This window comes from Geotrypetes seraphini, chromosome 3 (genome assembly GCF_902459505.1).
Source record: "Geotrypetes seraphini chromosome 3, aGeoSer1.1, whole genome shotgun sequence".
Taxonomy (NCBI): domain Eukaryota; kingdom Metazoa; phylum Chordata; class Amphibia; order Gymnophiona; family Dermophiidae; genus Geotrypetes; species Geotrypetes seraphini.
Window position 1 is genome coordinate 211135373 of NC_047086.1, and position 19488 is coordinate 211154860.

The 19488-nt window shown below is 47.8% G+C and overlaps 1 protein-coding gene across 4 annotated transcripts in view; it reads right to left on the reverse strand.

The window, feature by feature from the left end:
• The window catches only part of MBD6 (methyl-CpG binding domain protein 6), a 113823-nt gene that overhangs the window by 49194 nt on the left and 45141 nt on the right, over positions 1–19488 (reverse strand). For all 4 annotated transcript variants that reach the window (XM_033938091.1, XM_033938092.1, XM_033938090.1 and 1 more), the window contains one exon: positions 859–1529. In XM_033938091.1, coding sequence (XP_033793982.1) covers positions 859–1529 — 671 coding nt within the window. The remainder of the gene's footprint in view (positions 1–858; positions 1530–19488) is intronic.

Below are 19488 nucleotides of genomic sequence, written 5' to 3' on the forward strand. Positions count from 1 at the left end.
TTGCTCAAGGTGGCTTTAGATACTGAATCTCCCGCCCACTGCCTGATCCAGAGCATTCTATAGATTGTATAAGCTGACACTTTACTCATGATCCTGAGCACGTTGTAAATAGCATCTGCCACAGTCCACCTTGGCCAGTACCACAGGAAGGCTCCCTGCCCCCCCTCCCTGAAGCTGGATTCTGGCAAAGCATCCTATAGCAGGTCCACATCACAAAGGAAGCTGTAGCAGCAACTTTAAGGCCTAAAGCCAAGGCTTCAAACTGCCTCTTGAGGACTAAGTCCACTCTGCGATTCTCTGTTTTCAGCTTTGGCTGCAGCCAAACTAAGCAGTGAATTTTGGCTGCAGATTCAGTTTCAGTCAAAACCAAAAGCCCCGGTTTCGGTTGCCCTTTACTTAAAAAATACATACATCACTAACCAGCTCCATTTCACAAACTAAGTTGCGGTGCTGTGTCTCTAGGGGCAAGTGTGTCAGACTGCAATCCTGGAGGGCCACTGTCAACCAGGCTTTCAGTATATCCCTTATGAATAAGTAGAAAAGGCTACTAATCAAATCCAACAGACCCTAGTAATATTTGACTTATATAACATTTTATGAATGATTAAATGATTTGAAAATTAAAAACAAAAATAATAGTTGTGTATATAATAGCTTCTTTAATATAAAGATAATGAATATGTATGAGATATCTGCATAAAATGGAAACAATGATTGCAAGTATCTTATTCATTATGGGTATTCTGGAGACTTGACTGGTTTTCTGCTCTCCAGAACTGCAGTTTGCCAATCCTACACTAGAGTTTTGTTTTCTTACTATATCCCTGGTACATACTGATGAATGAGATCAAACCTTACCTGAGAGAGGCCTGTCCCTGATTCTGATGATACAAGACCAGCAGCTAGCAGAGCAGAATTCAACGCCATGACAGCCGGTGAGACGGACAGCGCAGGGAACAGTAGAGAGCTATCAGAGAAGCCCTCTCCAAGTGGTGTGCTCAAAGGCTCAGCTTTTTCCCTCAGGTCAGGATGGGAATGGGTCTGGGGTTCCTGCAGAGCTGGGAGAGGTATTGGGGATGAGAGAAGACCACCTTGCTGCTGAAGGAAATCTAGATGGGGTAAGCTGAGGCCACAAACAGGGAGCAGAGAAGGCTGGCAATGACCCTGAAGTAAGGACGTCATGAGGAGAGCCTGTGATTCCAGCTCTGGGGCAGGGTTCTGGAAGCCCAGGGAACCTAGCGCCATTTCATTCTGCCCAAGCAAAGAGGTGGACAGCAGGGTCAACAGGCTTTGGTTCAACAGCTGCTGGTTCACAGCCAGGGACAAGGAAGTCAGGAAGCTCTGTGCCAGAAGACCGGCAGCTGGTCCCGAGTTGCCAAATGGGAGCACGGACTCCTGGCTGAGAAATGGAAAGGTGTCTCCACTGGAAGGTAAGGGGCACTGCAGACCATCGGACCCACTATTTGGTGCAGGGCTGGAAACGGGTGTTGCTTTAGTGTTAGAAGACTGAACCAGATGTGATGTGGCACCTGAAGAATTAAAAAATAAACCACGGAATCAGAAACCATTTTAAAATGTAGTATTTGTCATTAATTATTTCAAAGAAAAAGAGTTATATTTCTACCTGCTACCAGTAAACATAATCAGAAAACAAATACAGATCACCTCATAAGCTATCCAACCCACAATTGAATGTCATCAATTAAGAAAAGGGGGTATTTAGGATAATTTATACGATATTTCCTTTAAAAAAACTTTTTACACATCAGTGTCAAAATTCTATTTTATGATTTAGTACAACATTTATGCTCCCCACTACACTTTATATCATTCATATGATGCCCCACTTTATCAGCAAACTCACTCACATGAGAACTAAATTAGGAAGTTGAAGTATCATAAAAATGCTCTATTCTCAGTAAAGGGACCTCTTATAACATTGTTTTTCTAATGGAGGGTGGAGTTTTAAGAAGACTATGATTATTATCATCATTGTTTTTATGGGATTTGAGGGATGTTGAATATATGTAATGAGCAATGTTATGTTTTATATTTTATACTTTATATTTTGTAGTGGTACAGCAGCTAGATTGTCACCCGATGAAGGCTGATTGATAGCTGAAATGCTCTGGATGAAGTTGAGCGTCGGGTAGTTTATATTTCTCCAACACTGGTATGAGCTAAAAAAGTTACTAAGATAAGTGTTGCTGTTCTTCTTCAATTATTAGCGTTTGCTAACAAGTAGTGTATTGATTTTAGTTTTTGATATAATAATAAAATCATTGATATTTATAAACAGTAAAAATTTGAAACCAAAGTTAGTTAGTTACAAATAAAATAAAATGTAGAAATCAAAGGATAGGAAGGAGGTTTTGAAGTAAATGATTACACTATGGGCTCCTTTTATTAAGCCGTGTTAGCGGCTTTATCGCGCGCGACTTTTGATCAAGAGGAGGCGGTAGCGGCTATAGCGCGCGTTAAACTGCTAGTGCGGCTTTGTAAAAGGAACCCTATATGCATTCAGGATGAGGACTTGAAATAACATCTATTTTATAAGAGGCCCCTTTACTGAGAAAGCACAGTTACTTACCGTAACAGGTGTTATCCAGGGACAGCAGGCATATATTCTCACATGTGGGTGACGTCATCTACGGAGCCCTGATGCGGAAGCATTTTCAAGCAAACTTGATTGAAGATTTAAGTTTGCTCTGCTGCTCCACGCATGCGTGCCTTCCTGCTCCACTAGGGGGCGCATCCCCTCGTGGTCTCCAGTTCACTTAACTAGCAAAGAAGCCAACCTCGGGGAGGTGGGCGGGTTGTGAGAATATATGCCTGCTGTCCCTGGATAACACCTGTTACGGTAAGTAACTGTGCTTTATCCCAGGACAAGCAGGCATGATATTCTCACATGTGGGTGACCTCCAAGCTTACAGAAAAGGGATGGAGGGAAGTTGGCAATTTAAGCAAATAGATTTCGTAAAACCGATTGGCCGAACCGGCCATCGCTCCTGGATAGTGAGTCCAGACAGTAGTGGGAGGTGAAGGTATGAAACGAAAGACCACGTGGCAGCCTTGCAGATTTCCTCAATAGGTGTGGACCTGAGGAAAGCTACGGAGGTTGCCATCGCTCGGACTTTGTGTCCCGTTACTCGACCATACAGCGCGAGACCAGCCTGAGCGTAGCAAAAGGAGATGCAATCGGCCAACCAGTTGGACAAGGTGCGTTTGGAAACTGGGTGACCTAACCGGTTTGGGTCGAAGGACAAAAACAGTTGTGGGACTTTCCAGTGTGACTGAGTGCGTTGGAGGTAAAAGGCCAACGCTCTCTTGCAGTCAAGAGTGTGGAGCGCCACTTCTCCGGGGTGAGAGTGGGGCTTGGGAAAAAACACAGGCAAGACAATGGACTGATTGAGATGGAAATCAGACACTATTTTAGGCAAGAACTTTGGATGGGTGCGGAGTACCACCTTGTCGTGATGGAATACCGTGAAGGGTGGGTCCGCTACCAGAGCTTGTAACTCACTAACCCGCCGAGCGGAAGTGAGCGCGAGTAGGAAAATTACCTTCCAAGTGAGGAATTTTGGATGGCATTTGTCTAGGGGCTCAAATGGAGGTTTCATTAGTTGAGCCAGAACCACGTTAAGGTCCCAAACCACCGGGGGAGGTTTGAGAGGGGGGTGGACGTTCAGAAGACCCTTCATGAAGCGAGAGACTAAGGGATGGAGCGAGAGGGCTTTCCCTTCCAGGGGCTGATGAAAGGCCGCAATCGCACTGAGGTGTACTCGAATGGAGTTGGTCTTTAGGCCGGAATGAGATAATTGAAGTAAATAGTCCAGGACCAGAGGGATGGGGACCGACACCGGGTCCTGGCTGTGGGAGGAGCACCAGGTTGAGAATCAGGTCCATTTTTGGGAGTAGCAGGTTCTCGTCGAGGTCTTTCTAGAGGCCTCCAATATCTCCTTGACTGATTGAGACACTGGGAGAGCAGTCAGGGGGAGAGGAACCAAGCATTCAGATGAAGAGATTGAAGATTGGGATGTAACAGCGAACCCTGACCCTGTGATAGTAGAGAGGGAAACAGAGGCAGAGGCAGTGGATCTCTGACACTGAGTTGAAGTAGAAGGGAAAACCATGGCTGGCGTGGCCAGCGAGGGGCAATCAGGATCAGGGTGGCTCGTACTGTTTTCAGGTGGACAAGCGTCCGCAGTATCAGAGGAAGCGGCGGGAACGCGTACAGGAACCTTCCGTCCCAGTCGAGGAGGAAGGCGTCGGCCTCGAGCCGGTCCGGGGAGTACATCCGGGAGCAGAAGAGAGGCAGCTTGTGGTTGTGGGGGGATGCGAATAGATCTATTTGAGGTGTCCCCCACTTTTCGAACACCTGTCGTAGGGTCTGAGAGTGTAGTGACCACTCGTGTGGCTGGAGGAGGCGGCTGAGTCTGTCCGCCAGACAGTTTTGTTCTCCCTGTATGTACACCGCTCAAAGGAAGGTGTTGTTGGAGATTGCCCATTTCCAGAGGCGCAGGGCTTCCCGGCAAAGGGGCCAGGACCCTGTTCCCCCTTGTTTGTTTACATAGTACATTGCTACCTGGTTGTCAGTTCGGATGAGAACCACTCGGTCGTGGAGCAGATGTTGAAAAGCTACAGCTGCGAGATAGATGGCCTGAAGCTCTAGCACATTGATGTGGCAGCGACGGTCTTCTGCTGACCACATCCCTTGGGTGCGTAGGCCGTCTAGATGGGCTCCCCAAGCGTACTCCGACGAGTCCGTGGTGAGTATCTTGCTGTGGGGTGGGGTGAGGAAGAGCAAACCTTTGGAAAGATTTGAAGAGTCGGTCCACCAGCGGAGCGATCGTTGCAAGGAAGGCGTCACTGTCACGGGGCGGTTGATCGGGTCCCGGTCTTGACGCCATTGAGAGGCCAGGGTCCATTGAGGAATTCTCAGATGGAGGCGGGCGAAGGGTGTGACGTGGACGGTGGAGGCCATGTGGCCCAGAAGAGTCATCATCTGCCGAGCTGATACTGAGGTCAGCAGGGAAAACCTTTGACTCAGGCTTACTAACGCCTCTAGACGCGGAGGGGGGAGGAAGGAACGGAGGCGAACCATGTCCAGCGTGGCCCCGATGAACTGTAGGGACTGGGAGGGGCGTAGTTGGGATTTTGGGAAGTTTATCTCGAACCCCAGACTTTGTAGGTAGGTAATAGTCTGTTGGGTCGCTGAGATAACCGCTTCCCTGGACGGGGCTTTGATCAGCCAGTCGTCCAGGTAGGGGAATACCTGGAGGCCCTGGGAGCGTAAGGTTGCGGCGACTACCACGAGGCACTTGGTGAAAACCCGAGGTGACGAAGCTAGACCGAAGGGGAGGACACGGTATTGTAGGTGCCAGTCCCCTACCTGAAAACGCAAGAACTTGCAGTGAGCGGGGTGCACTGGGACATGTGTGTACGCCTCCTTGAGATCGAGGGAGCAGAGCCAGTCGCCCTCGTCGATCAAGGGGTAGAGTGTCGGTAGGGAGAGCATCCGAAATTTTTCCCGTACCAGAAATTTGTTGAGGCGTCTCAAGTCTAGTATTGGGCGTAGGTCTCCCGTTTTTTTCGGTACCAGGAAGTAACGGGAGTAGAAGCCCTTTCCCCGTTGGTCGGGGGGAACATCCTCCACTGCTCTCAGGCGAAGCAGGTCTCGAGCTTCGGAGAGGAGTAGGGGTAGCTGTGTCCGGTTGGGAGGGCAATTCCTTGGGGGGTTGTCCGGAGGAATGGCCCGAAAGTTGAGAGAGTATCCTGATGAGATCACGCCAAGGACCCATGCATCCGACATGACTTGTTCCCAGCGAGGGTAAAAGGCCTTGAGCCGACCCCCGATGGGAAGGAGGCCTGGGACTATGGCGGAGGGGGCCCGCCCCCTTCCGCATATCCCGTCAAAAGGACGGGGATGGTTTGGTAGTCGCAGGCGGTTGGGACTTGGGCATGGCCTGGTGGTGGGCTTGTGGACGCCTGGGTGAGGGCAGCGAGAAGGTAGGGGTGGGTTTTTGTGGGTAGCGGCGCGGAGGGGCCCTATACGGCCTGGACGCGGGCGGTTTGGGCTTTTGTCGGACAAGGGAGGCAAACGAGCGTTCATGTTCGGAGAGGTGTTTTGTAGCCGCCTCGATAGTATCATCGAATAGTTCTTTTCCCACGCAGGGGAGGTTAGCCAACCGGTCCTGTAAGTTGGGGTCCATTTCGACCAGGCGTAGCCAAGCTAGCCAGCGCATGGCGATAGCAAAGGCTGCCTCTCTGGAGGAGAGTTCGAAGCCATCATAGGCCGCGTGGAATAAATGGAGGCGCAGGTTGGAGAGGGATTCCAAGAGCAGGCTAAACGCTCCTTGGCGGGAAGCCGGTAGGTCAGTCTCAAAGGCTCTCAGTAGTCCAATGAGGTGTTTGAGGTAGGATGTGAAGGTGAAAGTGTAGCTTTGCACCCTAGAGGCCATCATCGCATTTTGGTATAGTCTCCTGCCGAACTTGTCTAGGGTTCGGCCTTCTCGGGCTGGGGGGACCGCCGCTGAGACCCGGGAGGGGTGGGCCTTTTTTAGGGAGGATTCTACTAACAGCGACTGGTGGGAGAGCTGCGGTTGTTCAAATCCCGGAAAGGGTACTGTGCGGTACTTGGCCTCCATTTTGGAGGGCACGGCTGTGACCATATAGGGGGTCTCCAGGTTCCTGAAGAGAGCCTGTTGGAGTATTGGGTTAGGCGGCAAGCGAAGGGATTCTCTGGGCAGTGATGGCATATCCAGTTCCGCTAGATATTCTTTAGAGTATCTGGAGTCGGACTGGAGGTCTAAATTCAAAGCACGGCCCACGTCTTGGACAAAGCGTGAGAAGGATGGTCGGGATGTTCCCGAGGCCCCGTGCGGGGTCGGTGAACGAGACCTCCGTCGGGTGGAGAAGGAAGGGGAGGCTTCCCTCGAGTAGCGAGGTTCCTGCTCCGATCCAAGCTCCGAGGCTGGGGAAGCACTGTGAAACTGTTCCGGGGTCGTGGATCTCCGACGTCTCGAGGAGCCCCTCGGAGACGATGCCGGGGTTCGGGGTACCGATCGATGTCGGATCGGTGATCTCGACCCGGACTCCCTCGGTGAAAACCCGAGGCCTCGGATCGGAGCCCCGGTCCGAGGGGGAGTTCGGAGGATGCATGGGTTGGAGAGTGATAACTCTGTCACCCTCAGTGGTCCCGTACGAGGTGTAGGTGACCGGCCTCGTATAGTGGGAGAACCCCGGGCCTTCTTAGAGGTTCGAGGTTTCTGTCGGTTTGGCCCGACGTTTTGCCCTGTGGCGGTCTGTGGAGGGAGAGCGCCTCGGGTGCCTCGGCGAGGAGTCCGAGGAGGATGAGATGCGGCGAAGTTTGCGCACTTTTCCCCGAGGTGGCTCGACGCGGGGCTCAGGCTGGTCTGGCACATGCGGGGTCGAGGTCGAGGCAGAGGCCGGTTGTAGATGGGCCATTGCAGCGGACAGCTCCGACGAGATCATTGCTCGGAGTAGGTCCTGGAAGACGGGCATGGACAGCATCGAAGGCATGTCCCCTGCCTCGGTGCACTCCACCGGGGGCGACCTCGTATCAGAGTATTCCCGTGTGGTGGAGGCACGGCCCGAAGGCTTGGAGGGCTTCGTCGGGGCTGTAAGCATGGGACTTCCGCCATGCGTCGCCGGTGTCCCCGAGGTTGGTTTCTTCACTGGTACAGAACCTGAAGAGGGAAGAGGGGACTTACCCGGAGCCGAGGCTTTCTGTTGTCCCGAGGACTTCGGAGTTGAGTCTCGAGGCGATGCCGAGGTATTCGGGGCCGAGGTCAAGGCCGGGGCCGGGGCCGACCTCGAGGCCGAGGTAGAGGGTTGGTCTGGGGCGAAAAGATCCGCCATGCGGGCTTTCCTTTGACGGAGGGCCCGGTTTTGGAAAATAGCACACTGGGGGCAGGAGTCGGTTGGATGAGCGGCCCCCAGGCAGAGGATGCACCGGCGATGCGGGTCTGTGATGGAAAGAAGCCGCTCGCACCGGGTGCACTTTTTAAAGCCGGTCAAAGGCCGGGACATAGAATCGAAAGTGGCCGCGGCTCGAGTAGCCACGCGGCCACGGGGACCCGGAAGCCTCCGGGTCGATCGAACGAAGCAGGAATCAAGTTGAAGAAGGTAAACTTTTGCGCACAGCGACTTAACCGATGAAAAAACAAGAAAATCGCAGTGCTAGAAGGCAGTTGGGGCAGAGCCTGAAAAAACACGACTTCTAGGCTCAGCGGAAAATTTTGAACTGGAGACCACGAGGGGATGCACCCCCTAGTGGAGCAGGAAGGCACGCATGCGTGGAGCAGCAGAGCAAACTTAAATCTTCAATCAAGTTTGCTTGAAAATGCTTCCGTATCGGGGCTCCGTAGATGACGTCACCCACATGTGAGAATATCATGCCTGCTTGTCCTGGGATAATAGAGCATATTTATGATACTTCAACCTCCTAATTTAGAGCTCCTTTTACAAAGGTGCGTTAGGGCCTTAACGCGCGGAATAGCTCACGCTAAAATGCCTTGCGCGCTAGCCACTACCGCCTCCTCTTGAGCAGGCGGTAGTTTTTTGGCTAGTGCGCGCTATAGTGCGCGCTAATCCAGTGCGTGTGTTAAAAACGCTAGCGCATCTTTGTGGGTGAGTTTGCTGATAAAGTGGGGCATCGTATGAATAATTATAAAGTGTAGTAGGAGCATAAATGTTATACTAAATCATAAAATAGAATTTTGACACTGATGTGTAAAAAGTTTTTTTAAGGAAATATCGTATAAATTATCCTAAATACCCCCTATTCTTGACCAGTGAACACAATGCCACTATTTATTGATATTCAAGGCTTATATGGAAAGTGCTGGGGTAAAAGGAGGGGTGGGGAAAGCCCAGAAATCAAAGATTATACAGTACCACTATTCAATTATTGGGCACAGATAAACTATTCATTAAGTTCAGGCTTGCCAACCTGGAGTACTACATTACATAAGAACAGCCTTACTGGGTCAGACCAATGGTCCATCAAGCCCAGTAGCCCGTTCTCACGGTGGCCAATCCAGGTCACTAATACCTGGCTAAAATCCAAGGAGTAACAATATTCCATGCTACCGATCCAGGGCAAAAAGTGCCACACTGCTGCTGACCAGTGCAAAATGCCACTTGTAAAATAATGCCCCACATACAAATACACATGCTGAAAAAAACATGTGCATATGACTCAGCTATAGGCATGTAAAGTGAGTTACTCACCTGTAGCATGTGTTCTCTAAGGACATATTCTCACATTTAGATGATGTCATCTGACAAAGCCCGGCGTGAACACACTCCACAGCTTTTACTAATAGAAGCTTTTGGAAGCATCACTATACATATACACACCTTCCCACCTGTATGTGTTGCAAGGGCCCAAAGCAGTATAATACAATAGCTAAGAGAATGCAGCTCCGTCCCTTCTGCCTTGCTGCGCTGTATGCCTGGAACAACTTGCCTGACTTGATACGTTGGGATTCATCTCTGGCGGTATTCAAGTCCAGGCTGAAAGTCCACTTTTTTGAAACTGCATTTAAGTCTTAACCCTACCACTGCATTTGCTTATCATTCCCTCTGTAGTCTCCTACCCTCTCTACCTCTTCTTCTTTTGTATTTTTCTACATGAGATTATCACCATTTTTTGTTCAGTATGTCTTTCATAATTAGATTGTAAGCTCTTTCGAGCAGGGATTGTCTCTTGTGTGTTTAATATACAGCACTGTGTGCATCTGGTTGCACTCTAGAAATAATAAATAGGAGGAGGAGGAGGAGGATGGGTATGTGAGAACATTATGTCCTGCTGTCCTCAGAAAACACCTGCTAAGGGTAAGCAACTATCATATCCTCACATGTGGGAATCCCTAGCAATCAGGCTGACAAACAACAACAACAAAAATACCAAAACAGGCATGCAAATGGCTAAAGACCTAGAACTTTTTTTTTTTTAGCAGCCTGGAACAAAACCAAAAAGTACCTAGAAGGGTGGAGTTGGATTCTAGACCCTGAATAAACTATGCAGGACTGACCAACATGTTGTGAATTTTGTTCACTGCAGTAGTGAGGTGTGAGTGTGAGGACAGAAGACCATATCGCAGTCTTGCAGATCTCCTCAATGCAGACTGACCAAGTAGACTACAGATGCTGCCATGGATCTGACATTGTGAGCCATGACATGACCCTCCAGAGAAGAGAACTGCCCAGGAACGGGGACGACGGGAATCCTGCGGGTTCCCCCTTTGGGTCGCAGGGATCCCATGGGGACACCCCCTTGGGTCACGGGGATCCCGTGGGGTTCAATACAACTCGAGTCATGAGGCTAGTCTTCTTTTCCTATCTGCCCTGCAGCAGCACACATAGCCAACCGGAAGTCTTCCCCGATGTTAGTGCTGATGTCGGAGGGAGGGCTTAAGCAAAGCCCTCCCTCCCTCCCGATGTCAGAGCTGACATCGTGGAAGACTTCCGTTCGGTTATGTATGCTGCTGCAGGGCAGGCAGGAAATAGAAGACGAGCCTCGCGGCTCCAGCTACCTCCCAGAGCTCCATTTGGATGAGAAAGTTGATGAACGTGGGAGGCAAATGCGGGACAGAAGAGGGTCGAACATGGGAGGCAAACGCGGGACACAAAAGGGGGGAGGGAGTGTGTTTTTGGACACAAGGCATGAACTTGGGAGAGAAGATGGAGGAAGGGAGGGTAAGAGATACTGAAGTGGGGGAGGGAATGCGTTTTTGGACACAGAAGGTATGAACTTGGGAGAGAGGAAGTGAGGGAAAGAGATGCTGAGGTGGGGTAGGAAATAGAAAGGGAGAATTGAGCATGGGTGTGTCAGTGAGAAGGAAAGAGATGGTTGTGTACAAGGGGAATGGAAGAAAGTTGAATTTTTGGTCATAAGGAGGGAGTGAGGTACAGATGAGAGGGAGAAATATTGTGGAATATTGTGGAAAGGGAACAGTGGGACAGATTGAAATGGATGCAAGAGGGAGGAATATTGGACATAGTGGTGAAGGGAATGGAGGGAGAGATGTGGCATGGTGCTGGAGAGGGGTGATAGAAGGAGAAATGTTGGGCATAGGGCTGGTGGGCAGGGGTGAAAGATGAGAAAGGGATAAATGCTGGACCATGGTAGGAGGAACCAATGGACAGCAACAGAAGAATTTACAGAAGATGGGAAAGCGAAAAAAGAAACTGGGACCAACTTTATGGAAAAATAAGTCTCCAGACAACAAAGAATAAACAGAATTTATTGACTAAAATATGTTAGCTTTGGGAAATTGTATATAGCAGATGTCTTTGTATTGTGTTCAAAAGAAAAGGAAATGCATTTCTGGTTTTATTTCTACAGTGTTGAAGTATTTGCTGACCCTTGCTGTGACTGGTGGGGATCCCCAAGCACCGCCAGCAGAGGACCTTCTCTAGAGACGGCCAGAACTCCCCTCCACCAAGCACAGCAGTTGCTGGCAACATCCATTGACTCATCTGTGACTCAGGGACGCTACTGCTGCCTGCCAAGCTTGGCAAAAGGGACCCTCGGCCAACTGCAAAGGAAGTCCTCAGCTGACAGCTTGGGGGTTCTCATCAGCTGAGTATTTATATTTTATTTTTACATTAGAGGTTCTGGTAGAAACCCGTTTACAAAGTATGTATTCTTCCCAATTAATATTTCCAAATTAATAAAGTGTCTTTGCTTATTTGTAAATGGGTCTCTACCAAAGTCTTTAATTAATAGCATAATTAAATGAAATAACTATTTCTGAAGTTTCTAGGGACGGGCGGGGACGGAGGGGATTCCTCGTGGGGACGGAAGGGATTCCTCACAGGGACGGAGGGATTCCTCACGGGGACGGGTGGGGACAGAGGGATTCCTCACGGGGACAGGTGGGATTTTGGAGGGGACGGGTGGGATTTCTGTCCCTGCGCAACTCTCTACTCCAGAGTCAGCCCATCCTGGGCATAAGTGAACGTGATGCTGTCTGTCAACCAGTTAGATAAAGTGTGTTTACCGACGGCTGCCCCCATCCTGTTTTGGGCAAAAGAAACATGGATTGATGGAGATTGGGGGTGTGGTTCTGTTCCAGTAACAGAGGGGAGGAGAAGCCTTACCAAGATGGTGTTCTGAAGGAATTCGGCAGAATGCCGTCGTGCCCTTTTTCCTGATTTGATGGTGAAAAGGAAGTCTAAGACCCGGGTTTATCCAACGGAATTCGGGCCAGTTCCACATGTATTGAGCCCAATGGATGCATTCGTCGAGCGAGGAGCTAGGGTAGAACCAGATGAGAAGTCCTCGGCTGAAAGAGGAAGTGAGACAGAGAACTCTCAAGCTTCCCTCAAGGCAGTCAGCCTCTCTCTGGAGGAGCGGAGATCGCCGGAACAGCCACGCCCTCGACTTTCGTCAGAGAGCGAGGCAACAATGCTGGAGAGTAGCAAGGAGACTGAAGACCTCGCAGTACAGAGAGTTTCCACCGCCTCAGCATTGTTTTCACCACCAACCAGCGCCTTAGTTTGACCGGTGACCTACAAGAATCTGCCACAGCAATGTTGCTTTCAGGTACTGTGTTTAAAGAGGTAGAATCTGCCCTTTCTATTTCTCCTTTGAAGAAACCCCCAGTAGTTGACTTGGACTCAATATGGGAATCAATTTCCATGTTACAGTCTTCCCTTGGGACTTCAATTCAAAAACTAGCTGTACAAACTTCTGGATCATCATTAGAAACTTCTAAATTACAACAGAAATTGGGGAAATTAGAGTCTAAAGTCCTGGACCAAGAGAAAAAAAATTAGAAAGTATAGGAGCACAAAATCCGCTCCTAATGAGAGAAAATGGTTATATTAACAATAAATTAGAGATATTGGAGAACGCAACACGAAGACAGAACCTCAGATTGATTAATTTTCCTAAAGTTCCTACAGCTTCTGCTTTAGATTTGTTCAAGAGATATCTTTCTGAGGTTTTAAAGGTGCATGAGTCTTCATATTCTCCTATCTCAAAGATTTACTATCTTCCTTTGGGAAAGAAAAAATTGAGTGAAGATCAATTTGATCTAGGAACTGCAGCTATAAACATTACAGAACTTTTGGAAAAATCTGATTCTGAACTAGTTCAAACAGCTACCTTGTTTGTTCAATTGGCATTAGATTCTGATAGAGAATGGTTATTAAAGATGTTCTTTAAAGCTAAAGATAAATTGTTTATGACCCATAGAAACAGAAAGTATCCTGATGTGTCCAGAATAACACAGAAAAAAAGTAAGCAATTCCTGTTACTACGACCCCAAGTCTTAAAACTGGGAGCATCTTTTGTTTTAAGATTTCCCTGTAAGTGTTTAGTTAACTTCCAAGGAGATAGATTTTTTTTTTTTGAATCTTCACAGCTATCCAGATTTATTGTAAGTAAAGGGCAGATTTTGACTAGTACACCTGTTAATATCCAAGAATGAAGCTCAAATAGATAGTCCAGGCCACTCTTCAGGATTCCTCATTTTCCTTTTCTTTGATTATTAACTTAATTTGATAATTCCATTCATTTCAGGTTTTCCTCCTCCATAGATAGGACTAATTTATGGTCTAGGTATAATAAGATATTTTCTTAATTTTATTTGAAAATTTCCTTTTAAATGTTTCTGTTACCTAGACTGTTTATTTCTGTATATGATGTATTTTTGGATCATGCTAAATTTGAAATTTAAAAACCATAAAATAATTTTTTTAAAAAAGCTGTATGGATTATCTATTTGCTTTAGCCTGCTAGATAGAAAGCAGGAGGCTTACTTGCAGTTAAAGAGTGCAGTGCATTTTCACCAAGATGGGAATGAGGTACTGACTGGTTAAGTTGGAATTTCGACAACACCTTAGGAAAAAACTTAGGTTTTGTGTGGAGAACTATTCGTTATGTGTAAGCAGGCCAAGAAAGCGACTAGATCGTATCAGTTCTATTTTTGATGAGGCTCATAACCACCTCCATCTTATTACCAAAAAGGTTATCACCTTGGCAAGGGACATATGCCAGGCTCTCCTAAGCTGCTGGTTCTAGGTTTGAAGCATGCAGCCAGGCGAATCTGCACATTCCGATTCCCATAGCAGGGGCCCTGAATGATATGTCAAAAGCATCATAGGAAGTCCATGCCATCAGCTTTCAACATTCACCATCCTCTTGTCGATCCGAAATAAGTGCTACTGACACCTCTTCACATAAAGCTAGGACTTATGAAGAACTTTAAAGCTATGAACAAGGAAATTGAAGGATTTTGCTATTTACATGAAAAATTTCCTTTCATAAGTGCTCCAAAGTTAAAGGAAGGCAAGCCTATTTCTGCGCAAAGCAGTTAACTTAGACATCAGATAAAAGTAATTAACTTTATGGAGGACAACATCCAGAAGCAGAAGGTCAAACTTCATCCAAGCGGTCACATTAATAGGTGGCCAGCCATGACCACTCACATGATCATTGACGCTAGCGTTTCAGCAATACTTGTGGGGCCACATTTAGCAAACAGCATTCAATCGATTTACTCACTGAGATGCCCAAAATCTGTGAGATGAAGCCTATTACCCAATCCCAAAATAGTTGGGCCTTGGGACAAAGCCACCAAATATGGTGTAAGGACCCTTGGGCTCTCCAACACTACGGTAATCCGTATCCATGCCAAATATGGCTTTCAATCACTTTGGGGTATAGTACCGCTGGTACTGCATCTTGTAGCCATTTTCAACTATATTTCTGGAACAGAGACTCGCAAAAGAAAACTAAGTTGTCTTTCCCATACCTGAATTTCATAAGTCTTGGTAATAATATGTTCCCAGGCAGATTGATATTTAGTTGGCACTGGAACGGAGAACAATATAGCTATATAAAAGCGAGTAATGGAACCTCGACTAATCCATTGCAAAACGACCTGTTCTAAAGCTGAGAAGACACATCTAACTCCTAATTAGAACGGGCCAAGCCAGAGCTAAAGATTTACCCAATCATGCTGCTTGTGACCAGAAGTCTTTGTCAATCGGGAATGGAGTAGTTCAAAGACATACTGGAGCTATTAATTCTTCATTTTCATTGCAGGCAAATAAGAGTGCTTTTCATTTATTGATATTTAAAGAGTCAATTGTCTTGCAACCATGAGCTGATCAATTCCTAATTTTGATTAATCTCTTGAATGTCTAGGAGATTTTGTAGATTCAAGGGGTATAATAGTTGTATGTCATCTGCGTATGCAATACTGTAAAACCTATAGACCAGACATGGGCAAACTAGGGCCCACGGGCCATATCCGGCCTGTTTAGATGTTTAAACTGGCCCACCGACTGTCCAGCCCTTCTCCAAGATTGCTGTGTGGAAGGAGCGCGAGCGTCGCTGCCACCAACCTCTGTCCGCTTGTGGCAGGTGCAAGCTGCAGCATTTTAGGGGATCTGCTTCCTGGTTCTTCTCCTGCAATTGGCCCCGCACAGGGGGAGGGGCAACTGGTGTGTGGAAGGAGCACGTCACCACCGACCTCCATTCAGCGCAGTTTAGCGGGTAGCGGGTTTAGTGGGTCGTGCATCGCAAATGGCCGAAAGGAAGCCTCGCGCCTGAGCGGACGAAGCACTTGTGGCAGGCGTGAGCTGCAGCGCTTTAGGGGAGCTGCTCCCTGGTTCTTCTCCTGTGCAGTGGGGCCACCGTGCAAAGCACCAGCACTGCTAGTCCAGGCAAGTACTGAGAGGAGAGGGGAGGGTTGGGGGCTGGGAAGCTGCTGGACTAAAGAAAATAAAGGGAGAGCTACTACTGCACCGGGAGGGGAGGGTTGGAGGCTAGGAAGCTGCTGGACTAAGGAAAATAAAGGGGCTACTGGACCTGGAGGGAGGAAGAAGGAGAGATGCTGCTGGGAGGGAAGGAGGGAAAGGGAAGGAAAGAGAGCTACAGTTGGATAGGAGAGGAGGGAAGGGAGAAGGGATACTGCTGGACAGGGGAGGAGGAAAAAAGGAAGGGAGATTAGAGGAGGGGAATGGGTCAGGGTGGAATGGTGAGATCAGATGAGGAAAAGGTGAGAGACAAAGGAATGAGAAAGTAGAGAGAAATTGATGCTGGGAAGGGGGTAAGCAGAGAAATAAGGAGAGAGGGACAAAAATGCTAGATCTGGTGTAGGAGAGATAATGAGAGCAGTGAAGCTGGAATGAATCATGTAAAAAGAGAGAGGGGCGTAGGCTGGATGGAAAGGAGAGGGGCATAGAAAGAAGGAAGATACCATATGGAAGGGGGAATGGGCAGACAGTGGATGGAAGGGGAAGATGCTGGATTAAAGAGATAGAGAGGGCAGACGCTGGAAGGAAGAGAGTGAAAAGAAGATGAAAGCAGAAACCAGAGACAACAGTCTGCCCTTTTGGGAGGGAAGAGTATTCATTCTGCCTTAGCCCTTTCTCTTACCATCATCATTCTGCGGCGCATCAGAACCCTCCCCCCCGGTCGCCCGGCCCCTCTGGCAAATTGAATAACCCACTATTGCCCAAGAGTCAAAATGTTTGCCCACCCCTGCTATAGACAGTGCTAGTGTTTGAAGTGGTGCAAGAAAAAGATTGGCTTCCCTTCGAAGCACCAGAATACATATTGAATTTAATCAAAACAACACCCAAAGACACAAACTGATCAGAAGCCGTATGAAAATAAGATTCCCAAATCTTAGAGGATCAAATACAAAACTATTCACTCTACACAACCTTTCCATACCAGGCAGCAAAATAGTAGAATCCATTACCAGCACAATTAAGGAATACCCCTCCTACCAAAACTTTTGTAAAGGCTTGGAAACCTATTTGAAAAATACTTTACTCCTCCCCCTAAAAACAACAAGCCATGACCACCAAAAAAAACAAACAAGACACAAATCACCTCTCTTCTCGATAGATGACCAATCTCCCTACAAACCAGGAAAGTGACCCCCATACCAGAATCTATAATATAAAGACACCACCAGATATAGCCATAATCATATGCCTACACAAACACAAACCAAGTTATCTATGTCATGAACCCTAATGAAATAATGTAATCCCTGGATATGGCCAAACTCTTTTAAATTATCCAATCCCTAGTCCTAGGACTTCTAGACTACTGCAACATCCTCTATCTTCCCTGCCACGACGTCATGATAAAACAACTAACAGTACAAAACACAGCTCTCAGTAGTGCTGCCCGATTCATGATTCAAATCGATTCACAGATTCACTTCGGGTGAATCGATTCGAATCGATTTAAAAACAACAACAACAAAAAAAAATCGGCCTCCCGATTCAGTGACTGACCCCCCCCTCCCTAAAGCAGGAGCGGCAACTCTGTCTCTTGCTGGACGGCCACTGCTGCTTCTGCTTTAGAGGGCGAGGGGGGAGGGTCAATCGGGAAGTGCTGGTGTCCAGCTTCCCCCCCTGGCCTCCCGCTGGTGTCCATTTACCTAATTCTGGCAGCGGAGCAGCCTGCATAGAGGATCGCCGGTACTTTAGCGATCCTTGCAGGTTGCTTGTCCCTCCCTGAAGGCCTGCACCCCTCAAAGGCCTGCACCACCCCCTTGAAGGCCTACCTGTCCCCCCCTGAATGCTTGACCTTCCCCCTTGAAAGCCTGCCCCCCTGAAGGCCTTCCCCCCCAGGAAGGCCTGCATATCCCCCCCCATCAATTTATCTAATTTCAGTAGCAGAACAGCCTGCAGAGAGGATCGCCGGTACTTTAGTGATCCTTGCAGGTTGCTATATGCCTTCGGAGCTGTTTTCCCTCTGCCGTGATCCTGCCTCTGATGTCAGAGGAGGAGCGGGACAGCGGCAGAGGGAAGACAGCTCCGAAGGCCTATGGCAACCTGCAAGGATTGCTAAAGTACCAGCGATCCTCTCTGCAGGCTGTTCCGCTACTGGAATTAGGTAAATGGATGGGGGGGAAGGCCTTCGGGGGGGCAGGCTTTCAAGGGGGGGGACAGGCCTTCAGGGGTGGTTTTACAGGCCTTCAGGGATGGGGTGTAGGCCTTCAGGGGGGTGATGCAGGCCTTTGGGGGGAAAAGGCCTTCAGGGGGGGTGGGACAGGCCTTCAGGGGGGACAGGCAGGCCTTCAGGGGTGGTGTGCAGGCCTTTGGGGGAGGGGGGCCCTGATGTAGAAGTTCACAGAGGGAGGGAAGGGAGGGTCAAAGGGACATGCATATGCTGGACTTTGGGGGAAGAAATAATGGGTCTAAAAACAGAGGAGAGGGAGAGAGAGGGTGATCAATGGGATTTAGAGAGGGAAGAAATAGAAAGGAAGAAAAGTTGTACAAAAGGGATGGTGTGGAGGGGGTTAAAGATACTGGATAGGTGGGTAGTTGGGAAGTGGTGGGGAAGGAGGGAGAGATTATGGATGAAAGGGTAGTTGAGAAAAGGTGATGGAGACTAAAAAAAGGAAAGATGCCAGACCTCTGGGAGAGGGAAGGAAAACGGAAGGGGAAGACAGAGACAGAAGATGGATGGTTAGCAAGGAGAAAGAAGAAAGAATACGACCCTGGCAAGCAAGTTATCAGAAGACAACCAGAGCCTGGGACCAACAAGATTTGAATAATGACCAGACAACAAAAGGTAGAAAAACTAATTTCATTTTCCGTTTTGTGATTACAATATGTCAGATTTGATACGTGTATCCTGCCAGAACTGGTGTTAGACCGCAAACGTGAGCTAGGATTTAACAGAGAAAGGAAAAGTCTTTTTTGTTTGTTTATTTTGTTTACACCACAGCATCAGTGTGGTTAGGAGAAGTCAAAGGGGGTGAAGAGGCTATAAAATAAACCCACCAGGATGTTTGAAAAAAAAAAAAAAAAAAACACCCAATTGGGCAGGAAAATCGAATCAAATCGAAAAATCGATTCAATAGGCTGAATCGAATCAAAAATTTTTTTCCTGAATCGGGCAATCTATTATAAAAATTATCCTCCAAGGAGATAATTTTATAAACCTTTCTCTTGTACAAAAGGCCTCTTATAAAACTGGGTCAGAATCATGATTTCAATGTATATGCATACTACACATTAACTTTACATCTGCTTTAGAGCAGGCATGATGTCCGTACCTTCACTGTACATAGAATTTCTGTAAAAAGTTTGCTACTATTTTACAAAGCCAGTTGCAAAAGTTAGGCACGTTTATGCCTAATTAACCTAGGCATCCTGTTATAAAACTACCCTTTTCCAGCCATTCCTAACCCAGTCCTCAGATCACATCTAGTCCTATTGAGTTTTAAGAATATCCACAATGAATAAAAATGAGATAGATTTGCAAGCAATTGAATCAGTGCATGCAAATCTAACTCATAAATATTTATTGTGGATATCCTGAAAACCTGACTGGCTAGGGTGCCTTCAGGACCAGGTATGGGAACTACTGATTTATCCCATAAATTGACCAGTTTGCAGCCCACCAAGACTTCAGTTTGACACCTCTGCTCTACACTAATCTACGCTTCTCTGCAAGAGACAGGTTATTCAATA